This window comes from Megalops cyprinoides, chromosome 18, assembly GCF_013368585.1.
Source record: "Megalops cyprinoides isolate fMegCyp1 chromosome 18, fMegCyp1.pri, whole genome shotgun sequence".
NCBI classification, from domain to species: Eukaryota; Metazoa; Chordata; class Actinopteri; order Elopiformes; family Megalopidae; genus Megalops; species Megalops cyprinoides.
In genome coordinates, this window is record NC_050600.1 from 4676166 (window position 1) to 4695211 (window position 19046).

Consider the following 19046-nt stretch of genomic DNA (forward strand, 5'->3'; position numbering starts at 1 on the left):
TGCTTCCATATTCTGTGTTATTCCCGGCCAAAACGCTCGGAGTTATTTAAAGAGAGCAGGAAAAACCTGCTGTTCTGTGGCACCAGGTGAGGGGAATAGGTGTGTTAGGTTCTTATTATAGATTCTTGTATAGTCTTGTGCGTCTGGTTGGTCACACGCAATGTGTGTTGCTTGTGGGCTTATGTGTACTGCAAGTCTTCATGTCTAAATTCATTCATACACATTTTTTGTGTATACAGTGTGTAGGCTTTTGTGTGGGGTTTGTGAAGTGAAATGTAGTGTAATAAGGCATTACACAGTATATTGTGTAACTGGTTTAGCTGGGTGTGTGTGGCAAGATGTAGCGGTCTGCTTTGTGACGTGAGGTTTGTGCAGTGTGGTGCCAAGTGTATAATATCTAATAACCATCTGAGGTATTTTTTATTAAAATGCCCTGTTGTAGAATGCATTGCGTAACTGTGTTACATAACAACTGGGGTCAAGTAGGTTGCCAAGGGGTCTGGCAATAAATACTTTTGCTTCATGCTCATTCTTAGGCTTCATGTCATCACATTTATACTTCATACACACTCTATCTTTGCTTCGTATCTTTACTTCATATTAGCAGAAACAAGTTCAACATATTTTTTTTCAGGCAAGACAGAACTTCATGTGCCCTTCACTGGAATTTGTCCAGCGCACAGAGAGCTGACGGCAACATCATTAACATAACTTCGTTGTGTACTGGCCGCCTGAGGGGCACATGGACATTTTCAGTACTCCCTGTTAGGAATGCCTAAATCTGAATCATTCTTGTATATGTTATACTGAAAATTCATTAGAGTTCAACCCAGCAAGCTGCAATTAGACAATTTTTGCTGATGCTACTTTTGTTTGTTTAATTCAGAATTGATGGTTTCTTACAAGATATGGTTTTCTTACAAAATCTACAAATCAGACAGAAATAAAAACAAATTGAGAAACAAATGGAAAGGAAAACTATAACAGCCTCTTAATCTGACAATTCCAACTCCATCTGAGCAAGGTCAATGGTTCCCTGTTATAAATCAGGGTCCACTTGCCCAGCAAGCCCGTCTGAAATCGGGCGTGCTTGGTAACGGTAGGGGTAATGAAGGGAGCTCTGACACGACTCATGAACGGAAGTGACGGCACATAAACAGAATTACTTCCGGGGTCGTTTCTCCAGGCTCTGCCGAGGCTTCACGCGGGAAACTGGAGTCTTGCAGTCAACTTTTGACAGTAATGTAAAAACTGTGTTTTATTCTTTGTTTCTGGGCAACAACAGGTAGCCTACAGTTCAATGTTTAAACTAGGCTGTACTGAAACTTAGCGCGGCATTGTACTTTTTCACGATCGACAAACGTGTAAAAGTTATCTTCCGCTGTTAGGCTGCAACAATGCCAGCTGCCAATGCTAACGCTAGCTAGCTGTTCGCTAACATAACTCTCAACCGCATGATACTTGTGGTTCTGATCTTTGCTGTTATCTTTGTCTCGCTGGCCAGCCAGCCCCTTGTCTTGACAGAACACTACTTCTTTTCTTGGACAGCCAGGTGGTTAGCGGAAAGCAAATAACTAGCTACACAGATCCGGCTTTGTGGCTGAACTAGCAGGGCATTGCAAGTGAAATACAGGATCAGGGGAATCAACAGCAAACGAGTTCAGTCCGTCGTCGGTGTGTTATCTAGGAAGCAAATTGGTTATGACTTGGTAGCTATATACCTATATATACTATATGCTGATTAGTTAGCTAAGCTATAGTTGCAAGCCTGATACAATAGGTAAATCGATAATGTTTCTCACATGTTTTGCCCGCTAGCCATAGCGCATAGTTAGCTGCTCTCCATCCATGCAGTCACCCGCATCCTGCGCGATCGAAGGAGTTAGTTTCGCATAGTTCGGTCCAGGTCGTTTTTATCTGGTACACATGAGGGGAGTGCACTGCCAACCCATCCCCCGCCGTTCCAGTGATGGAGTATGTTTAACTCCTTGTACAGCTGGCTACCTCTCTGTGGTGGCTGATGATCCAGGGACACTGTCTGCTGCTGTCCTGGTGCATGTTCTGCTCCCCTTTGCCTTTAATCACTTTAGGTTGATTTGCCGCGGGTGTCTGCGGCCCGGTTTGGGTGGGTGTTCCAACACACTGGGTCCTGCAGGCGGCTGCAGTATTATTTACATGCCAGCGGTGGCTGAGCCTCCTTATTTAATGAAACGACGTAAAGTCTGCGGGAAACAGTTCTACAAATGCATAGAGTGACACCCTTATATAGCTAGTAGATGTGTAATAATAACAGTAGTGGAAGTTGCATTTTCGACAGAGCTACAGCTTCATGATTTGATCAGACATGCTTCTTGTTTCTTGGCAGCAGTGAATAACAGTGCCTAACGTCCTACTCATTCATGTGTGGCGATATCCGCATAGGGCACTACTGGTAAAGTTCGGTTACGCTTGACTTAATGTGTGTCCTTCCACTTTTCTAGCTCGCTACGTGATGGTAAACATTGTGGTTGTGTTAGGTTCTTTGTCTGAAAGGCGTTGATGTGGGTTGGAGGTCATTATTAGCCCGGGGAGCTGAAAGCGGTCGTCCTCCTGTACTCTGAATCCTGAAATGTTTCTGTCTGTCGCCACAGCTGAGCGCCACGGGACCCGCAAGCCAGGATGGGAGACACGCTTGAGTTTAACGAGATCTACCAAGAGGTCAAGGGGTGCTGGGTGAGCGTCTCCCATTAAATGACATACCTCAGTTTTGTCCCATTCAGCATACTCCTATTAACCCTGTGTTTTTTTCCGTTTGCGTGTCTGTAAAGGTATTAGTTTAAATTCTGAAGTTTCCACCACTCATTATACTGTTATTGTTATTGCCGTTAAACTTAGTAGAGGCTTTTGTCTATGGGAAGTTTCCAGCAGCCACATTGTATTGTATATGCTGGAAACTTCCCCATAGAATAAAAGCCGTTATCAAATTTAACAGCGATAATATTGTATATGGTGGCGCTAAGTGTGACTGCTCTTGGTTAGTACTTGGATGTGAGCACCAGGTTGCTGTGTAAGTGGTGTTGGTTGGACAGTAGGACTGTTCCTTCTGCACCGAGTGAATCCAGTACCCCTCTGCTGACATGTTAAGCCAAGGCCTCATGGCAAGTTTTGAAGGAGAAGAGAAAGGTGTTACAACAGGTCTGTTGGTCCAGTCACCCCCCCCCCCCCCCTTAAAAAATTGTTCTGGATACCTAAAAATGCCCTCTATATTTTGGCTGGGTAGTGTTTGCTAACTACCTAGCAGATCCTTCTGGTTGAATTAAAAATACAAATAACTGGAGGATACTGGAGATACTTCATAACACGTTATCATCCATAACACGTTTTACATTATAAATGTAAGCCATAAGGAAGGAGTTCAGTACAGAATTCGACAAAAGGAAACCTTTGAGAGGTAACACCCTCATATGACATCGCTAGAGCGCCATCTAGAGGCAGCACAGACCCTGAGAAAACCCCATGTCCTTTTTCATGTCCTCTAGACGGATCTAATAAGTTGATTTTGGTGCATAAACAGAGCTCATTCATAGCGGCAGCTGTTTTTAGCCACAGCATAAGTGCTTAATCTGCGGTGAAGTGGGTGTAGGGGCTCGAGCACACCGCGAAACGGTAAATAGAATTTGCGGCGGCGCCATCAATATTCAGCACTGTCAATCCAGACCGTTTTGGCACGGTCTTTTCTCAGGAGGGCCTGAAGTGGCGTTTGTTTTTTTTTGTTCGTTGTTCGTTTTTTTTTTCCCACCCTTGACTAAAATTAAGTCAGATACTCTTTCTGGAATTAAATCCTTAAATGTCTGTCTCCCTGCCAGTGCGCTCCCTGCGGGACATTCCAAAACTGATACGAGACGCAGTAGGGATGACAAAAATGATAGGCTTTTCCTTTGCTGGAAAGCTGGTAGCTCTCAGGCCCTGAGTTTGTCACCTATACCCAAGAATATTACATTCCAGACAGATTTCCTTCTCAGCCATCAAGTGAATGAGTGCACCTACGTAAGTTAAGCAGTATGTAAAAACTCTCATCTTTAATAACCCTCTCACTCTCGGGGGTGTGTTAATTTTTTTTATTTATTTAGCATTTATTCTACCAGATTAGTTTCATTGAGATCTTTTTTAGGTTATACCCGGCCAGAAATAGCAGCTCATGAAGTTTCAGACAGTGGGACATTAACAATAAAAACACAAGGCATTACAGTTTGAAACAAAACATCAGTTTACACATTGAAGACAGTAATGATGCTTTATGTCTGTATGAACCATCACTCTTACAGTTGTATTAATGCTTTATGTCTATAATAATAGACATATAATAAACATCACTCTTCCTGGTGTGTTAACGCTCTGTATCTGTATTAACCCCTTCACTCTTATAGATTTGTTAACATTGTATCTATGTTAACCCTGTCTCTCAGAATGACGGCCGGCTGCGCTTCAGCAAGCAGTCGGTGGTGTATAAGAGCAGCAAGACGGGGAAGGTGGACAGCATCCCCGTGCCGGACCTGACCCATGCCCAGTGGAGACGGGTCTGTCTGGGCCACGGCATCAAGCTGGCCACCAGCACGGGCCACGTCTACAAGTACGACGGCTTCCGGGACACGGTGAGTTAGGTTGCGGGAGCGAAAGAGCCGAGGGACAGGAGGAGGTCTCGCGCTCCTCACAGAGAGTGTGTGCGCGTGTGCGTGCGTGTGTGCACGTGCGCACGCGTGTGTGTATGTGCGTGTGCGTGCATGTATGTTAGCATATATGTGTTTTTTTGTATACATGTACACAAAGGGCAATGTTAGAGAATGCATGTTAACAGAGTTCAAGCCTTTATTTTGCAGGTGAGGGGATCAGAGTGACTGCTTTACTCCTGAAGTTGTTGCAGTTTTACAAGTAATTTTGCCGAGTTGGATACAAAAAAGCAGCCTGTTGATTTTTAATGCTTTGGAATGTGTGGGCACAGCTGATGACAGAAGTTAACACTCACATTAAACTCTACAAAAGTAACACAGTGCAGCACTGTGGCTATTTCTGACAGGTGGAGAAGCAGCAGAATTAATAATTGTCTCTGGTTCTTAATTCTTTGTCAGGCGCTTAGGCCCTTTTGCTCTTTTGGCCCAATTAAAATAGCTGATTTCAGATCAGTTTAAAGATTAACCTTGTGGAGATTTATGCAGTTGTGCTAAAAAGTGACGCTTTCCAGGGTATGCCACAACAGAAGAAAAACAAAACACAGACTGGCTTCATTTACATAATGAAGTTGCCCTATAACAGGTGTTAAATTACATCTTCAAAGACACAGCCAGCTCGTGCCAGCACATCGCGTGAAGGAGCAAACAGCCACAGCATTCAGAGTGGGAGCAAGATTTACTGGTGGACTTTTCTCCTTGACGTTTGAATGCAGGGCAGCGGGGTGGCATAGTGGTGGGGAGCAGCGCTCGTAACCAAAAGGTAGCTGGTTCGATTCCCTGCTGAGGGACCGCTGCTGTACCCATAGGCAAGGTATTTAACCCAGAAATGGATAACAAGTAAAAACTCTAACCTGTGTAAGTCGCCCAAGGTTACAGCGTCTGCTAAATGCTTGTAATGTAATGCAGGGTGCCGTTGCATCGGTGCGGCCCTGAGGAAACCGTTTGCTTTAACGCGCAGCGGCTCATTTCTCCCACAGTTCACGCTGATTCACACGTGCGGAGGTCGTAAACGAGCCGCAGAGGCGAGCCTCTGGAGCCAACCACTTCCAGCGTTTCCAGGCAGACTTGTTACGCAGACGAAAGCTATCGCGTTTCTGCTAATTAGCAACATTTAAACAAAAAGGAAAAGTAGCGACAACAACGTGAATGGCATGTGACGTTTGTATACATAAAGGGGCGTTCAACGACCCTGGCACAGGGAGCAGAGGCTGAGGTGGGGGCGAGGGGGGGGGGGATCAATGCAGGGATCGAGGACCCCCCCCCCCCCCCCCCCCCCCCCCCCCCCCCGCTCCAGCTGGGTGAGGATTCCCAGAAAGGGGCAGGAAGTGGAGGCTCTCCAGAGAGAGTCTGTAATGAAGGATGGGTGATGGTTCCGGGCTGGGAGGGGGGGATTTGGAGGGGGGGGGGGGGCTGTAATGAGCCACGGCAGTGCGGGGGGATTGATGAAGCTCGCGCTGGCAGTGCACTCGCACACCTGGGCGGAGTCAGGGGGGTGGGGGGTGGGGGTTACACATGTGGAAGCCATTGCCGTCCCGCTCGGCGCTAATAAACCCTACAGGATAAATAAACAGGCTGATTGTAAGCTGCGGCAGTCGGGAAGCCCCTGCACGGATTACGGGCGCCCCCGTATCCTGAGAGCAGCAGGTCAGGGGTGGGATAACTGAGCAGTGATTAATTGGCTGAGCTGTTACACATTACACCACCGAGACACCCGCCCCCCCCCAACACATGCACCCTGGACTGGGGTGACGGGTCTCGTCGTCTTTATTACTGACTGAAAAAGACAGAGCTTTAGATGCGCTCTCTGTGGCCACCCTGTAATCTCCCTCTCCCGTCTGCAGGACATTGAGAAGATATCGGAGTACTTCAAGGCCAACTACAAGGTGGAGCTGACGGAGAAGGACATGTGTGTGAAGGGCTGGAACTGGGGCACCGCCAAATTTAGCGGTAAACGGCACCTGTGTGCGCTCACCTGCACTGACACCTGCTCGTGCACACATACCTGCACATGCACAGACATGTGCGAGCACCTGTTCATGTGCGCTCACCTGCATGTGCATAACCGGCTGCACATACTCGCACACAGACACGCCTGCGCACGCACCCACACACCTGCAAATGCACAAATGCTTTACACGGACACACACCTGCACAAACGCACACACGCACACACGCTTGCACGTGCACACACAGTTGCCTGTCATGCTCCTCATTTTTGTGGCAGTCATGTAGGTGTAATGTTAAAGAACGTATCGTTTGCTTAGTTCAGAAAGTGCCGTCGTGGCCTGCTGTTGAAAAAGGCCTATTCCATTTGCGTGAAATGTCCATATTCTGTCTCATTTCGTTTGCTGTAGTTTCATGGGTTTATTTATATTCTTAATATTATGATTTAATAAACTTTAATAAAATGAACGAAGTTGATGTTATAATGTTTGGATATTGAAACATTAATTGGTAAGCCTGAGAGAAATCTGTGAGCGATTCCTGTGAAAGGCAACAGAGGACTGCCGTGGCAAACTCGAGCAGAATGCAGAAACTCGGACTCAGGCGTTTCTGAATCTGCATTGGAAAGGGTCTCGTAACGTGCGCGTTAAGGTGTGCGCTCTTTAGCCCGTGAACGTGATTCCGTGGGCTGCAGCAAGGGGAAGCACAGAAAGCCGCTCTGCCTGAAAAGGTGCTTTACCCATGGAACGCCGGCTTCAGAACTGTGGAGGCGCTGGCCGTTCTCCCTCGGATCGGCCGTTTATTTTCTCTGGCAGTGAGATTCTCCACTCTTCCTTTTTCAGGGGCCCGGTGCAGATTTTTCGAATGCGTGTGCACACACAGGAAATGCTGCACCCGTAGCAGTGCTCTGCCTGTCCCTTTACTCGCATGTTTAAAGAGACCCACTTCCACCCTCGGTGTGTCACTTTCAGCAGGTCTCAGTGATTGTGTTAGGTGTCGTCTAAGGTCTGCTTCAGTGTGATGGGGGAGCAGGATCCACGTGCTGTACAGAGCACGCTCAGTCAGAAATCAAAACTTTTCCTGGCCTGTTACTCCCTCGAGAGCTACTCAGTGTAATACAAATCAACTAGAAGAACTATATTAAAATTTTTGTGTGCAGTCTATGGTTGCTAATCTGTAGTTTTATGTAGTTTCTGCTGCTTTTGAGCAACCTGGTCCCTATGTTTGTTGGGGGGATTAATTCTGTCTGTACCCGTTACCCACTGTGCATCATGGGATGGGATTGGGTAGCTTTTGAATGTTCAGTCACATTCTCTTGTCGAGCCTGCCCTCTGCTGCCCGTTCTGAGCAGTGCAACATGGGAAGTGTAGTTTAAACGTGTGCGATGGTCTGTCCCCTAGGCCCGCTGCTGTCCTTCGATGTGAACGACAGCCCGGCTTTCGAGATCCCGCTCTCCAGCGTGTCCCAGTGCGCTACCGGCAAGAATGAAGTGACGCTGGAGTTCCACCAGAACGACGATGCCGAGGTGTCGCTCATGGAGGTGCGCTTCTACGTACCCCCCAGCACCGGAGACGAGGGCACCGACCCCGTGGAGGTAACGTACCTGCTCTCCCCAGCAGGGGGAGGCATTGTGCAGTAATTGCGTCGAACCTTCATGGCAGAATGGGGCTCCCATCATCCTTAAAAGTCTATGCAAATATTTCTGTCGTGGAAACTGGTCACATGTCCCACAGTCCACATGGAAGAATCCAAACGCTTAAAAAAAGAAAAAAGCATGACCTTTTTTATTACACTGCTCCTGCTAACCTGTGCAGACATTTGCAGCCGTACTGCCAGAATACCCTTTTTCAGGTTTCCTCTGAACCTTCTTTCTGCTGAATGCTCGACTTAAGTTAAAGGAGTGGCTCTGGGTGTCACTGTACCCCTGTTTGAAAGCCTCGTGTTTGGATAACATGTTGCTCCTTCTTGTACAGGCATTTGTGCTTAACGTTATATATCTTATAATAACTATGTGTGTATTGATAGGTGCAGTGTAGCGCAGTGCATGTTTTTATCATGAGGAGCGTGCTGGGTTTTTTGGGGGTGTGTGGTGAATGTTAACAGGGTGCTGGATGTGATTCGGCAGGCGTTTGCTCAGAACGTGCTGTCGAAGGCAGACGTGATCCAGGCCACTGGAGACGCCGTGTGCATCTTCAAAGAGCTGCAGTGCCTAACCCCCAGGGGCAGGTACAGTACGCCTCCAGAGCGTCTGATCACCCCTTTTTACCCCAGAATTTCCCCATGTACCCCTGATCACCCCATTTTACTCCCCGACTACCACTTTTACCCACTGATCACGCTGTTTACACCCCAGACATCACATGCACCCATATTTGGCCCTTTACCTCACACTAACGAAGGGGGTACAGTGATGTCACCTGATATCCTTTACCCCTTCAGTTACCCAACTATGACAGTCTGTCCACCAGTAGAACCGGTAGAACTCTCAGTGAAGCGTGTAAGTTGCGTATCCACGGTGACGGCATCGTGTCCCGCCTCTCCCAGGTACGACATCCGCATCTATCCCACCTTCCTGCATCTTCATGGTAAGACCTTCGACTACAAGATCCCCTACACCACCGTGCTGCGCCTATTCCTGCTGCCACACAAGGACCAGAGGCAGATGTTCTTTGTGGTAAGTGTCTGTCTGTGCGTGCGTGTGCGTGTGTGTGCGTGCGCGTGCGCGCGTGTGTGTGTGCGTGGGCATGCTGAATGTGTGGAAATATTTCCACTCTTATAAAGTTTTCACTCAGCAAAACAAAGGACGGGGTTTAAAATGATCCGTCATCACCAAATATCATCCGAAGTGGTGACAGTGCGTTTTCCCTTTTAAATGAGGATGATTTATTAAAACGAGGGTTTGATTTATTCACAAAAAACATTTTCTCATAAGCTTTAAAACATAAGGGAACATTCTGATGTAGATGTATGAGAATACATGTAACAGCCAAGTCATGTGAAAGCCAAATACATGCCACTAACTGAATCTGCTCTACATTATCCATCTACCATCCAAAAGAAAAACACAAAAAATACTTTTAATGCTTAATATGAAGACACAGTCAGAATTGTCAAATTCACATGCCCCCGAAGTTCCTAGAAAAGGAAAGTAATTCTTTTAATTGTTGAGATGTTTTAGCAGCTTCTGTCAGTTCATCTGCGGTGTATAGACTGCTGCACATGTGTTAGCGGTGTGCGGCGGGCGGTGTGTCCTGAAGACACCCCTCCTGCGGGATCGGGCAGCCGGCGAGGGGTGGGCCGGTCACGGCAGAGGAGGGGCGGGACGTGGGACGGGGTCACGGCAGCAGGACAGGCCGGGAATTGTGCGCTCATTAGATTAGCACTAACACCGCGCAGCACTGACCTCCCTGTAATAATAAATGGCAGATGGCTGCACATTTTCTCATCCTTCCGAATGATGGATGGCTTCGCATGTTTTTTTTCCTTATTTTTTCCATCCAAGGGTCCAAAGTTGTGGGTAAATGGAAGCCCGGTGTGCTTGCATTGGACGGGACTGTGTGCGCGTGTGTGTGCGCGTGTGTGTGCGCGTGTGTGTGCGCGTGTGTGTGCGTGTGTGTGTGTGCGTGTGTTTGCACGAGTGCGCATGCGTGTTTGTGTGTTCGTGAGTGCTTGTATGAATGTTGGAGAATGCGTGCTGGCATGAGCACGTGAATGTTTGACGTTTCAACAAACATTTAAATGTGAGTCATTATTGTGCTTACTGTAATGGTTAAGGTGATTATACGGTTTATGCTGTGTGTGTGTGTGATTTCTCTCTCTCTCAGATCAGCTTGGATCCTCCTATTAAGCAGGGACAAACCCGTTACCACTTCCTCATCCTCCTCTTCTCCAAGGAGGAAGATATATCCCTCACTCTCAACATGAGCGAGTGAGTGTGAGAGGAACAGTAGTAGAGCTGATGAACACTCACCTTCTCTCTCCTGCTCTTTGTCTGTCTCTCTCCCCGTCTTTTACCCTATTTCTTTCTCAAACTGTCTTCTCTCTCTCTCCCTATCTGTCCTTCTCGTCCTGTCTCTGTCTTCATGTTTCACCCAAATGATATCACTGTTTGTTGTATCATCCTACCCTTTCTCTTTCTCTCTCTCTGTCTGTCCCTCTCTTTCTCTCTCCCCTTGACTCTCACCCTGTGTCTCTGTCTTCCTCTCCCCTGTCTCTCAGTCTCTTATGCTGACGGGTATGTCTCTGTCTGTCTCTGTCCCTGTGTGCCTCAGAGAGGATGTGGAGAAGCGCTTCGAGGGGAAGCTCAGTAAGAACATGTCTGGCTCTCTCTACGAGATGGTCAGCAGAGTGATGAAGGCCCTGGTCAACAGGAAGATCACTGTCCCCGGCAACTTCCGAGGGTAATGATCATATCGCTGACCCCGACCCCTAACCTCTACACTTATCACTAGCTACAGTGACTTCTGAACATACCCTTATGATTGACTGTAGTTACCCCTGACCCTACACTTATCACTGACTACAGTGCCCTCTGACCTCACAGCCGTTGGTGTGACATAGGTATTACAGTGCATCTGTAAACCTTTGCTTGTTTTTAACCAAGGTAATTGTGGTTCATGGTGTTCTCAGTAGAGCCACTCACTGCATGGTCTTTATATAGTACATACACAGACAGTCGGTGTTCGAGCTCCCCTGCCGTTCCTCTGGAGGGCAACAGCAGGAGCACTCATACTGTAATAACTGTAAGCGTTTAACAGAAAGAGCGATGGCACTGTGGAGACTACAGTTCCCAGGCTCACCCTGGTGTAAGCACTGGGTCATAAAATCAGAGAGGCGAGACAGCCTGACGTTGAAAGATGAGTTTTTAAGTGACTGAAAACATACGGAAACCTCGGAGTAAGCTGGGGCTCCACTGGGCCTTTTCTGAATTTTATTAAAGAGGAATTTTCTGCCAGCGCCAAGGTTATTCCAACTGTCTGTTTGCTTCTCGCCGGGCTGTTACACAATACTTTTCCATTAAGGGTCTCAGCCGTTACACACACACACCAATAATATCCTCTTCTTAATGACAGGTTCTGCCTTCCCATTTCCCAAAATCACATTCTAAAGCCATAACAACATGCATTAGACATTTGGTAAATGAACGTTGTTTGTTGCGTGGGCAGAATAGGAGAGCATATGCAAAGACCTTGAGATGTGTAGCTTTACAAAAACATTGACTCACGCCAGAGGTTCCCTGGGTTTCCTGAAGCATGTGGGTGTAGGAGATTGCTGAAAGGCACGGCGGCGGTTTCTGACCAAGACTGCGGCCTTTGACCTTTGTTATGGGCTGATTCGCCATTCCCTCCGCAGCCACTCCGGCGCCCAGTGCATCACCTGCTCGTACAAGGCCAGCTCGGGCCTGCTGTACCCGCTGGAGCGGGGCTTCATCTACGTGCACAAGCCCCCCGTGCACCTGCGCTTCGAGGAGATCTCCTGCGTCAACTTCGCCCGCGGCACCACCACCACCCGCTCCTTCGACTTCGAGATCGAGACCAAGCAGGGCTCGCAGTACACCTTCAGCAGTATCGAGAGGTGCGCTGCCGAACCCCCCCCCCCCCCCCCCCCCCCCCGCCCTTCCTCTCTGAACACCCCCAACCCCATGCCATCTGTGGGCCTGCCCCTGTACAACGTGCCGTAGTTCCGTGTGATTCATGTGTAAGATAGTACTGCTTGTGCGTGTGTCTGTGCTGCCCTCACTCCCCGGACTCTCCCTCCCTCTCTCCCTCCTTCTCTGCAGAGAGGAGTACGGAAAGCTCTTTGACTTTGTCAACGCCAAGAAACTCAACATCAAGAACAGAGGCTTCAAAGAGGTAACTGGCCCCGCCCCACCCAAGCCAAGCGGCCTCACAGGGGCTGATCCATGTCTTTATATAGCTGCTGTCCACAGGATCCTGTCACGAATACTGACCAAAGCTCTCTTATCTGCCACTCTTCTCTCCCCCGTTCTGTCCCTGAAGAAGAAGGTCGGTATGGGTGTGGTTTAAGGCGTGGTGTTTTTTGGGAGTGGGGGCAGGGTGGGGGGGGTTTTGGGGTTGGGGGAGGTGGACTCTGAGATAAGAACTGCCTGCATGCTGCCTGATTTTTGCCTGCCTGAGGGTTCCAATGAAAAAAGAAGAAATCAATGTCACAGGGGTCAATAAGCTCATTGGAAGGGGTGTGCAGCGGTGGGGGGTCGGGGGGGGGGGGGGGGGGTTATGAGGGAAGCTGTCGTAGGAAGAGGAATAAGCCATATGTCAAAGCAGAAGACAGAGCTCAGTGGAGACTGAGCCAAAAGGTGCTGCACCTTCACCGCTTCCCTCGTAACCCCTCACTCCCTGTAGTACTGATTACTGACATGGGGTGCTTACATTATAAAAAATAATCCCGTGCTGTTGTGCCGAAGTGATGCTGGAGTTGATCTCGCGTCGCACTGGGAAGGATTCTGCCTCCTTTCCCCTGCATTGGGAGAGAGCCGGGGTGGAACTTCAGTGGAACACTGTGAGCAGATTGATCTTAAGAAAAGAGCATCTGCTAAATGCCAGTAATGTAATCTAATGGTATGAGACGGAAGAACCTTAATTCATGTCCAGGGGGTTAATTAACAGCAAACCCCCGCCAGGCCAGCTGGCCTTGACCAGGCTGGTGCGAAGCGGCTCAGTGCCAGACCTTAGCTGGAATCACATCAAACCACTGGGCTTATCACTAAAGCAGCAACCTGCTACGCTATGTGGTTGGTTTTTTTTTTTTTTTAAAGAGCTGTGCTCCTAATGCTTTGGGGGCAGTTTATTACCCTTCTGTTTGGAATGACAGGCTATTTGCGGTCCGATCAGATTCTTCTCTGAGCCCGACGTGGTGCCATTATGCATTTGTGCAGTTTGGTAAAATTGCTTGGCAGACAGCGTGCTGTTGGCAGAGAGCTGCTGCTCCATGTGGGTTTAACTGGTGCCTAAAAGGCAGAGTACTGTAATGGTCTCCGCGGGAGATTGAGGGGACCTTAAATCCTCACTGAACAGGCCCCCAAGGCTAGACCTGAACACATGCACGTTGATCCGGGGCGTTTCTGTAATGAATGAAGAGAGGCAATCATTTGGGGTTAGTGTGTGTGTGTGTGTGTGTGTGTGTGGTTGGGGGGAGGGGCTGTAATCACCATTAACAGCAGCGATCTGAGGCGTTGATTGCCGTTTGTTTGCCGCTTTGCTGGGGGGGGGGGATAGTGCTCAGTTTGAGGTCTAACAGTGGCCGGTGTGTGTTAACAGTGATGGTGGTGATTAACACTCCTGATTACAGGGTTTGTGTGTGTGTGTGTGTCAGAGGCTCTGGTGTGTTTAACACTCTTAACCCTGATGGGAAATCTGAGTTCTCACACAGAAACTGAAACTTTTTTGCAGCATTAATCAGCATTGCCCTAATCGTTACATCTTAATGGAGAGCAGGAAGCTTTGTAATGAATACTGAACAAGGTCAAGACATTTATTTTACTGACCCTTTTTTGCTCTGCGCTCTCCACATAAACAGCTGTAAAACAGCTAGACCCCCCCCCCCTCTCCACAGTGACAGTGAGGGAAAGGCCAGAGTTTTTCACTGACGGCTTTCTCTGACCTCATGGTGACCTTTACCTCGACCTCACTGGCTCCTCCTACCCCCGCCCCCACTACTGCAGGGCATGAAGGGTAACGACAACATGTACAGCGACTCGGACGAAGACCAGCACGACGCTTACCTGGAGCGCATGAAGCAGGAAGGAAAGATCCGCGAGGAAGGCAACGACAGCGACGACTCCGAGGGGGGCAGCGGTGAGTGGGTGGGGCCGACACATATGAGGGGGCGGGGCAACACTGGCAGGGGGCGGGGCAACACCGGTGGGGGGCGGCTTGAGGACCTGGGGCACCATGGAGCGAAGCAGCCAGGTGCTGCCGCAGGTGTCGGGCAGAGCTGTCAGTTTTCGGGCTGAAGTTTTTTCCCCTCCCTCTTCTGTTTCAGATGAGTCGTTCAACCCTGGAGAGGAGGAGGACGACATCGCAGAGGAGTGAGTGCCGGCTCGTCCTCGGCCCTCTTGCAGATAAAGAGGAAGGAAGAGGGACAGGGATGGCAGTGTAGCACGGTGGTTAAGGAGCAGGACTTGTAACTAAAACATTGCTGGTTCAATTCCCTGATTCCCTGCTAGGACACTGCTGCTGTACACTTGGGCAAGATATTTAACCCACAGTTGTCTTAGTAGATATCCAGTTGTAAAAATGGATAACATGTAAAAATTGTAACCTATGTAAGTCACTCTACATAAGAGGGTCTGTTAAATGCCTGTAGTGTAATGTAAGGGAAAATGTCAGCACTGAAGATGGTGTGTGTCTCTGTTCGCTGCTCCTCTCAGGTACGACAGCAACGCCTCGGCCAGCGACAGCAGTGCGGACGAAGGAGACGACAGCGACGAAGGCGCCAAGAAGAAGCCGGCGAAGAAAGCCAAAGTGGTGCCCGAGAAGAAGCCGCGCAAGAAAGAAGTGAGCGACGGAGAGAGAGAATCCGGGGGGGTGTAGGGGGGTAGGGATCTCCGTTTTGTTAACCTTCCCTCTGTCTGTCTGTCCGTTCCACAGAAGAAGACGAAGGACGCGGGCGCCCCCAAGAGGCCGATGAGCGCCTACATGCTGTGGCTGAACTCCAGCCGGGAGCGGATCAAGGCCGACTATCCCGGCATCTCGGTCACCGAGATCTCCAAGAAGGCCGGAGAGCTTTGGAAGCAGCTGGGCAAGGACAAGAAGGAGGTGAGCCCGCAGAGGCAGTGTGGCACAGTGGTTAAGGAGCGGGTCTCGTACCCGAAAGGTTGCTGGTTCAATTCTCTGAAGCAGCGTCGTTGCTGTACCCTTGGGAAAGGTACTTGCCACCATTGCTGCAGTAAATATCCAGCTGTATAAATGGATGACAATTACTGTAACCAATGTAAGTCGCTCTGGATAAGAGCGTCTGCTAAATGTCTGTAATGAAACACAAATGTAATGTAGTGTTCTCCACTCCTCCTCTCTGCTCCACCCTGCTGCAGTTTCTCCTTTTTACTTCTTCTCTTCTTACTTTCCTACTTCTCTCTCTCTCTCCGATATTGTCCAAAGCGAGTGCCAGAGATCTCGCACGTGTTTGCTAAAAGGGAAGCCGTCGGCAGATGAGAGTCTGTCAGGGTGCTGTCAGTGTTGTGCCAGATCTGTTCCTCCCCCCACCTCGGGGAGAGTGTGAACGGGTCAGTATCTGGCAGGTAGTTGGCGGCGGCGGACCCGCGCGTGTTGTCTTTTGGGGTGAAAGTGAGCCTGTGCTAATATTGGTGTTCCCTTGCAGGAATGGGAGTCCAAGGCTGAGGAGGCGAAGAGGCAGTATGAGGTGGCGATGAAGGAGTACAGAGAGAGCGGAGGGGGCTCCTCTACCACGGCCAAAAAGTACAAACCTGCACATTAATATCGCACTGTCCTGGCAGCACGCAGCACACTGCGCACTGTACATCACAGCACCGTATACGTCACAATACACAATGGGTATACAGTACAGTCAGTTCGTGTCACGGTGCACAGTTAGTTTGTAGGGGCGTAGCGAGGTGGTTAAGAAGTACGATTCGTAACCGAAAGGTTACCGGTTTGATTCCCAGCTGGGGCACTTGCTGCTGTATCCCTGGGCAAGGTACTTAGCCCAGAATTGCCTCAGTAAATATCCAGCTGCATAAATGGATAAAAAACTAACCAATGTAAGTCACTGGGTAGGAGCGTCTGCCAAGTGCCAGTAATGTAATGTAATGTAATGTAATGTGTACATGACAGTGCGCAGGCTGTATACGTCACAGTGCGCAATGGGTGTACACGATGTTGCAAGGCCGCTATTTATGCAGTGATTGTGCGTAGTTAGTGTATCACTGCGTGGTTTCAGTGTGTGTGTACAGTGTTTAGTTCAGCGGCAGCAGGAGTATTTCAGCACAGTTGGGATCTGATGTGTCCATTTACATCCCTTTAATAATAATAATCTTCCTTCCGCTCCTTCCCCCTTTTTTTTTTTTTTTTTTTTTTTTTTTTAGAGAGCCCAAGAAGAAGGCGGGGAAGAGCAGTCCTAAGAAGAAGCCTTCTGCCAGCCGCGAGAAGGAGAGGGATCGGGCCGGAGGCAACGAAAGCTTTAAGAGCCGAGAGTTCATCTCCGACTCGGAGAGCTCGTCCGATTCGGACCGGGCCACCAAGAGCAAGAGCAAGAGCAAGAGCAAAAGCAAGAGCAAGCACAAGGTACCCCCCCCCCCCCCCCCCCCCCCGGCAGGCCTTTTTATACTCCGCAACCCGTGCGGCTCCTGTGGGCGCACCTCACACAGCGCACGGCACATTTACAGCCTTTCTGCCCCTGACGCCCGCTGCCAGCACGGAGCTTTCTTTATGCGACAGGCCGGTCCTGAAGGGCTGCTCTTTGTTGTAGGCTGAATGTCACTGTCACCATTGTAGTGTTTCCCTGAGAAAATCTAACTGAATCCACGGGGTGCTGCATGTGCCATGAGATAATGACTGACCATTCTTTAGTTTTCTTCCACGGTGTAGTATAGTGGTTCGGAGCGGGACTTGTAACCGAAAGGTTGCTGGATCGGTCCCCTGCTTGGGCACTGCTATTGTACCATTAGGCAAGGTGCCTAACCCAGAATTGCCTCAGTAAATATCCCGCGGTATGAGTGGAAGAAATTGTAGCCTGTGGATAAGAGTGTCTTCTAAATGACAATAACGTAATGTAATTTGGGAGTCATTTAAATGTAAATGTGGTTTAGTATTTTTTGTCAGGCAGACAGTATGGTTCTGATTTAACCCTTCCTGTCCCACCTGTTTGACCGTCTCCAGCTCGGTCTCTCTGGCACTGTGACCTCTGCGTCCCCCTCAACTCTCTTTTTCTCTGTCAGGGTTCAGACGAGGATGAGGAGGAGGAGGAGGTGATCAGCACGCCCCCCAGTTCTGAAGAGTCGGGGTCAGACTGAGAGTTTTGGGGGACTCCTTGATGCGGTAGAGCTTGTTAGCCACCATCCTACTAACAGACGCACACAGACATACTCAGTAACTGTGACTCGGAGTGGGAATGAGCCTCTCTCTCCCTCAGTCTCTGTCTCTCAAACACACACATACACGTGTACACACACACATACACGCTGTACACTGACAGACTTGGCATTGTGTAAATACTGGTTCAGCACAACAGACTCAGGCTCCGTCTCTCATCTGAGAGTTTGCTTTATGCCACATCTTTTCTTTCCTCTTACCAGTACATCAGGGAGCTGTGGTTGAATTTTTATGGAACAACCAACTTACCTCTCCATTCCAAACATGGTTATTAAAGAACAGAGGGACAAAATACTGTTACCATTCACTGATTTTGGTATTGTGGAATTTGAATTAATTTGAAGTAAAAAGACACATGGACTACATTTCTATATCTTATATTTGTAAAGGTGAGGTATGGGTTTAGAGATTTAGCACTGTGGGACTTGTAGACTGAGAGATTTAAAATTATGCTGTGTGTAGAGAATTTGGAACTACAATCCACATAAAATTTTCAGTACCTATTTTTCTTTGAATAATGTTTTTTTTTTTTGGAGAATTTAAGTGAAATGACCTGTCAGTGCTGTAATGTGATTGTATAATTTTCATTTTGGGTGTTTTCAACTTAAACAATAAATCACTTTTTTAAAAAAAAAAAAAATTATGGTCTTTTTTTTTTCTCAGCCACTTAACCTGTCCCATACTGTAACAACCTTTGCCCTCTCTGTCTCTTTCTCATCATTTTTCTGCTCTCGTTTTTTGCGTCTGTTCGTCTCTGTTCGGGTTTGCCTGTTTCTCAGTTTGAAGCAGTGCATCATGGGTGTGTAGATATGGTAATCAAAGTCCGCCCTGTGCAAAATCAAAAAACTATTGCGTTTAAACTTTGTTGAGCCCGCCATGCCAAAAGACCCCGGCCATCAGCAGATGTGTGTTTTCAGGTGGCTTGCAACTACAAATTTGGCACACTAGCTAGCTAATCAGCACTGTTCATTGAATCTGTTATAAATAGTCTGAAATTCAGGCTTATCGATTCCTCATGGGTTGTGTAACAAACCCCTGTTCTTAAGAAAAAAGCTTGTATCCACAAACAAGCAAGTATGAAATTGTCCATGGCTTGTACAGATGGTTTGTGTGCACACCAGAGGTTTTCCAACTGCTTTTCTAAATCATGGCCAGATTTAAAAGAAATTCTGTGAGCAGGCCAGATAATTTCCACTTCCCCTTGGTTGCACACATATGCATAGTACTTTGTCATTAAAACAATATACTTTGTTAAAATGGGTGTAGCTATTATTTATCAGGCTCAGAGTGAAGTATCAACATAACCCTGTTTTTGCCATCAGTGTCT

At 48.3% G+C, this 19046-nt stretch overlaps 1 protein-coding gene across 1 annotated transcript; it reads left to right on the top strand.

Moving 5' to 3' along the window:
- Positions 1-1173: 1173 nt before the first annotated feature.
- On the top strand, positions 1174-18228 carry ssrp1a (structure specific recognition protein 1a). The gene is made up of 18 exons (XM_036550909.1): positions 1174-1244; positions 2631-2712; positions 4446-4631; positions 6548-6653; positions 8051-8244; positions 8776-8876; positions 9195-9324; positions 10475-10578; positions 10922-11050; positions 12003-12224; positions 12430-12502; positions 14332-14464; positions 14652-14697; positions 15040-15166; positions 15260-15427; positions 15990-16087; positions 16714-16912; positions 17566-18228. Exons 2-18 carry the CDS (start codon positions 2659-2661, stop codon positions 17638-17640), a joined length of 2145 nt encoding a protein of 714 aa, XP_036406802.1. The 5' UTR covers positions 1174-1244; positions 2631-2658; the 3' UTR covers positions 17641-18228.
- The last annotated feature ends 818 nt before the right edge of the window (positions 18229-19046 follow it).

Coding starts and splice junctions, on each gene's coding strand:
- ssrp1a (XM_036550909.1), top strand. CDS start 2,659: ATGGGAGACACGCTTGAGTTTAACGAGATCTACCAAGAGGTCAAGGGG. Junction 4,632..6,547: donor ACGACGGCTTCCGGGACACG/GTGAGTTAGGTT, acceptor TCCCGTCTGCAG/GACATTGAGAAGATATCGGA. Junction 9,325..10,474: donor AGAGGCAGATGTTCTTTGTG/GTAAGTGTCTGT, acceptor TCTCTCTCTCAG/ATCAGCTTGGATCCTCCTAT.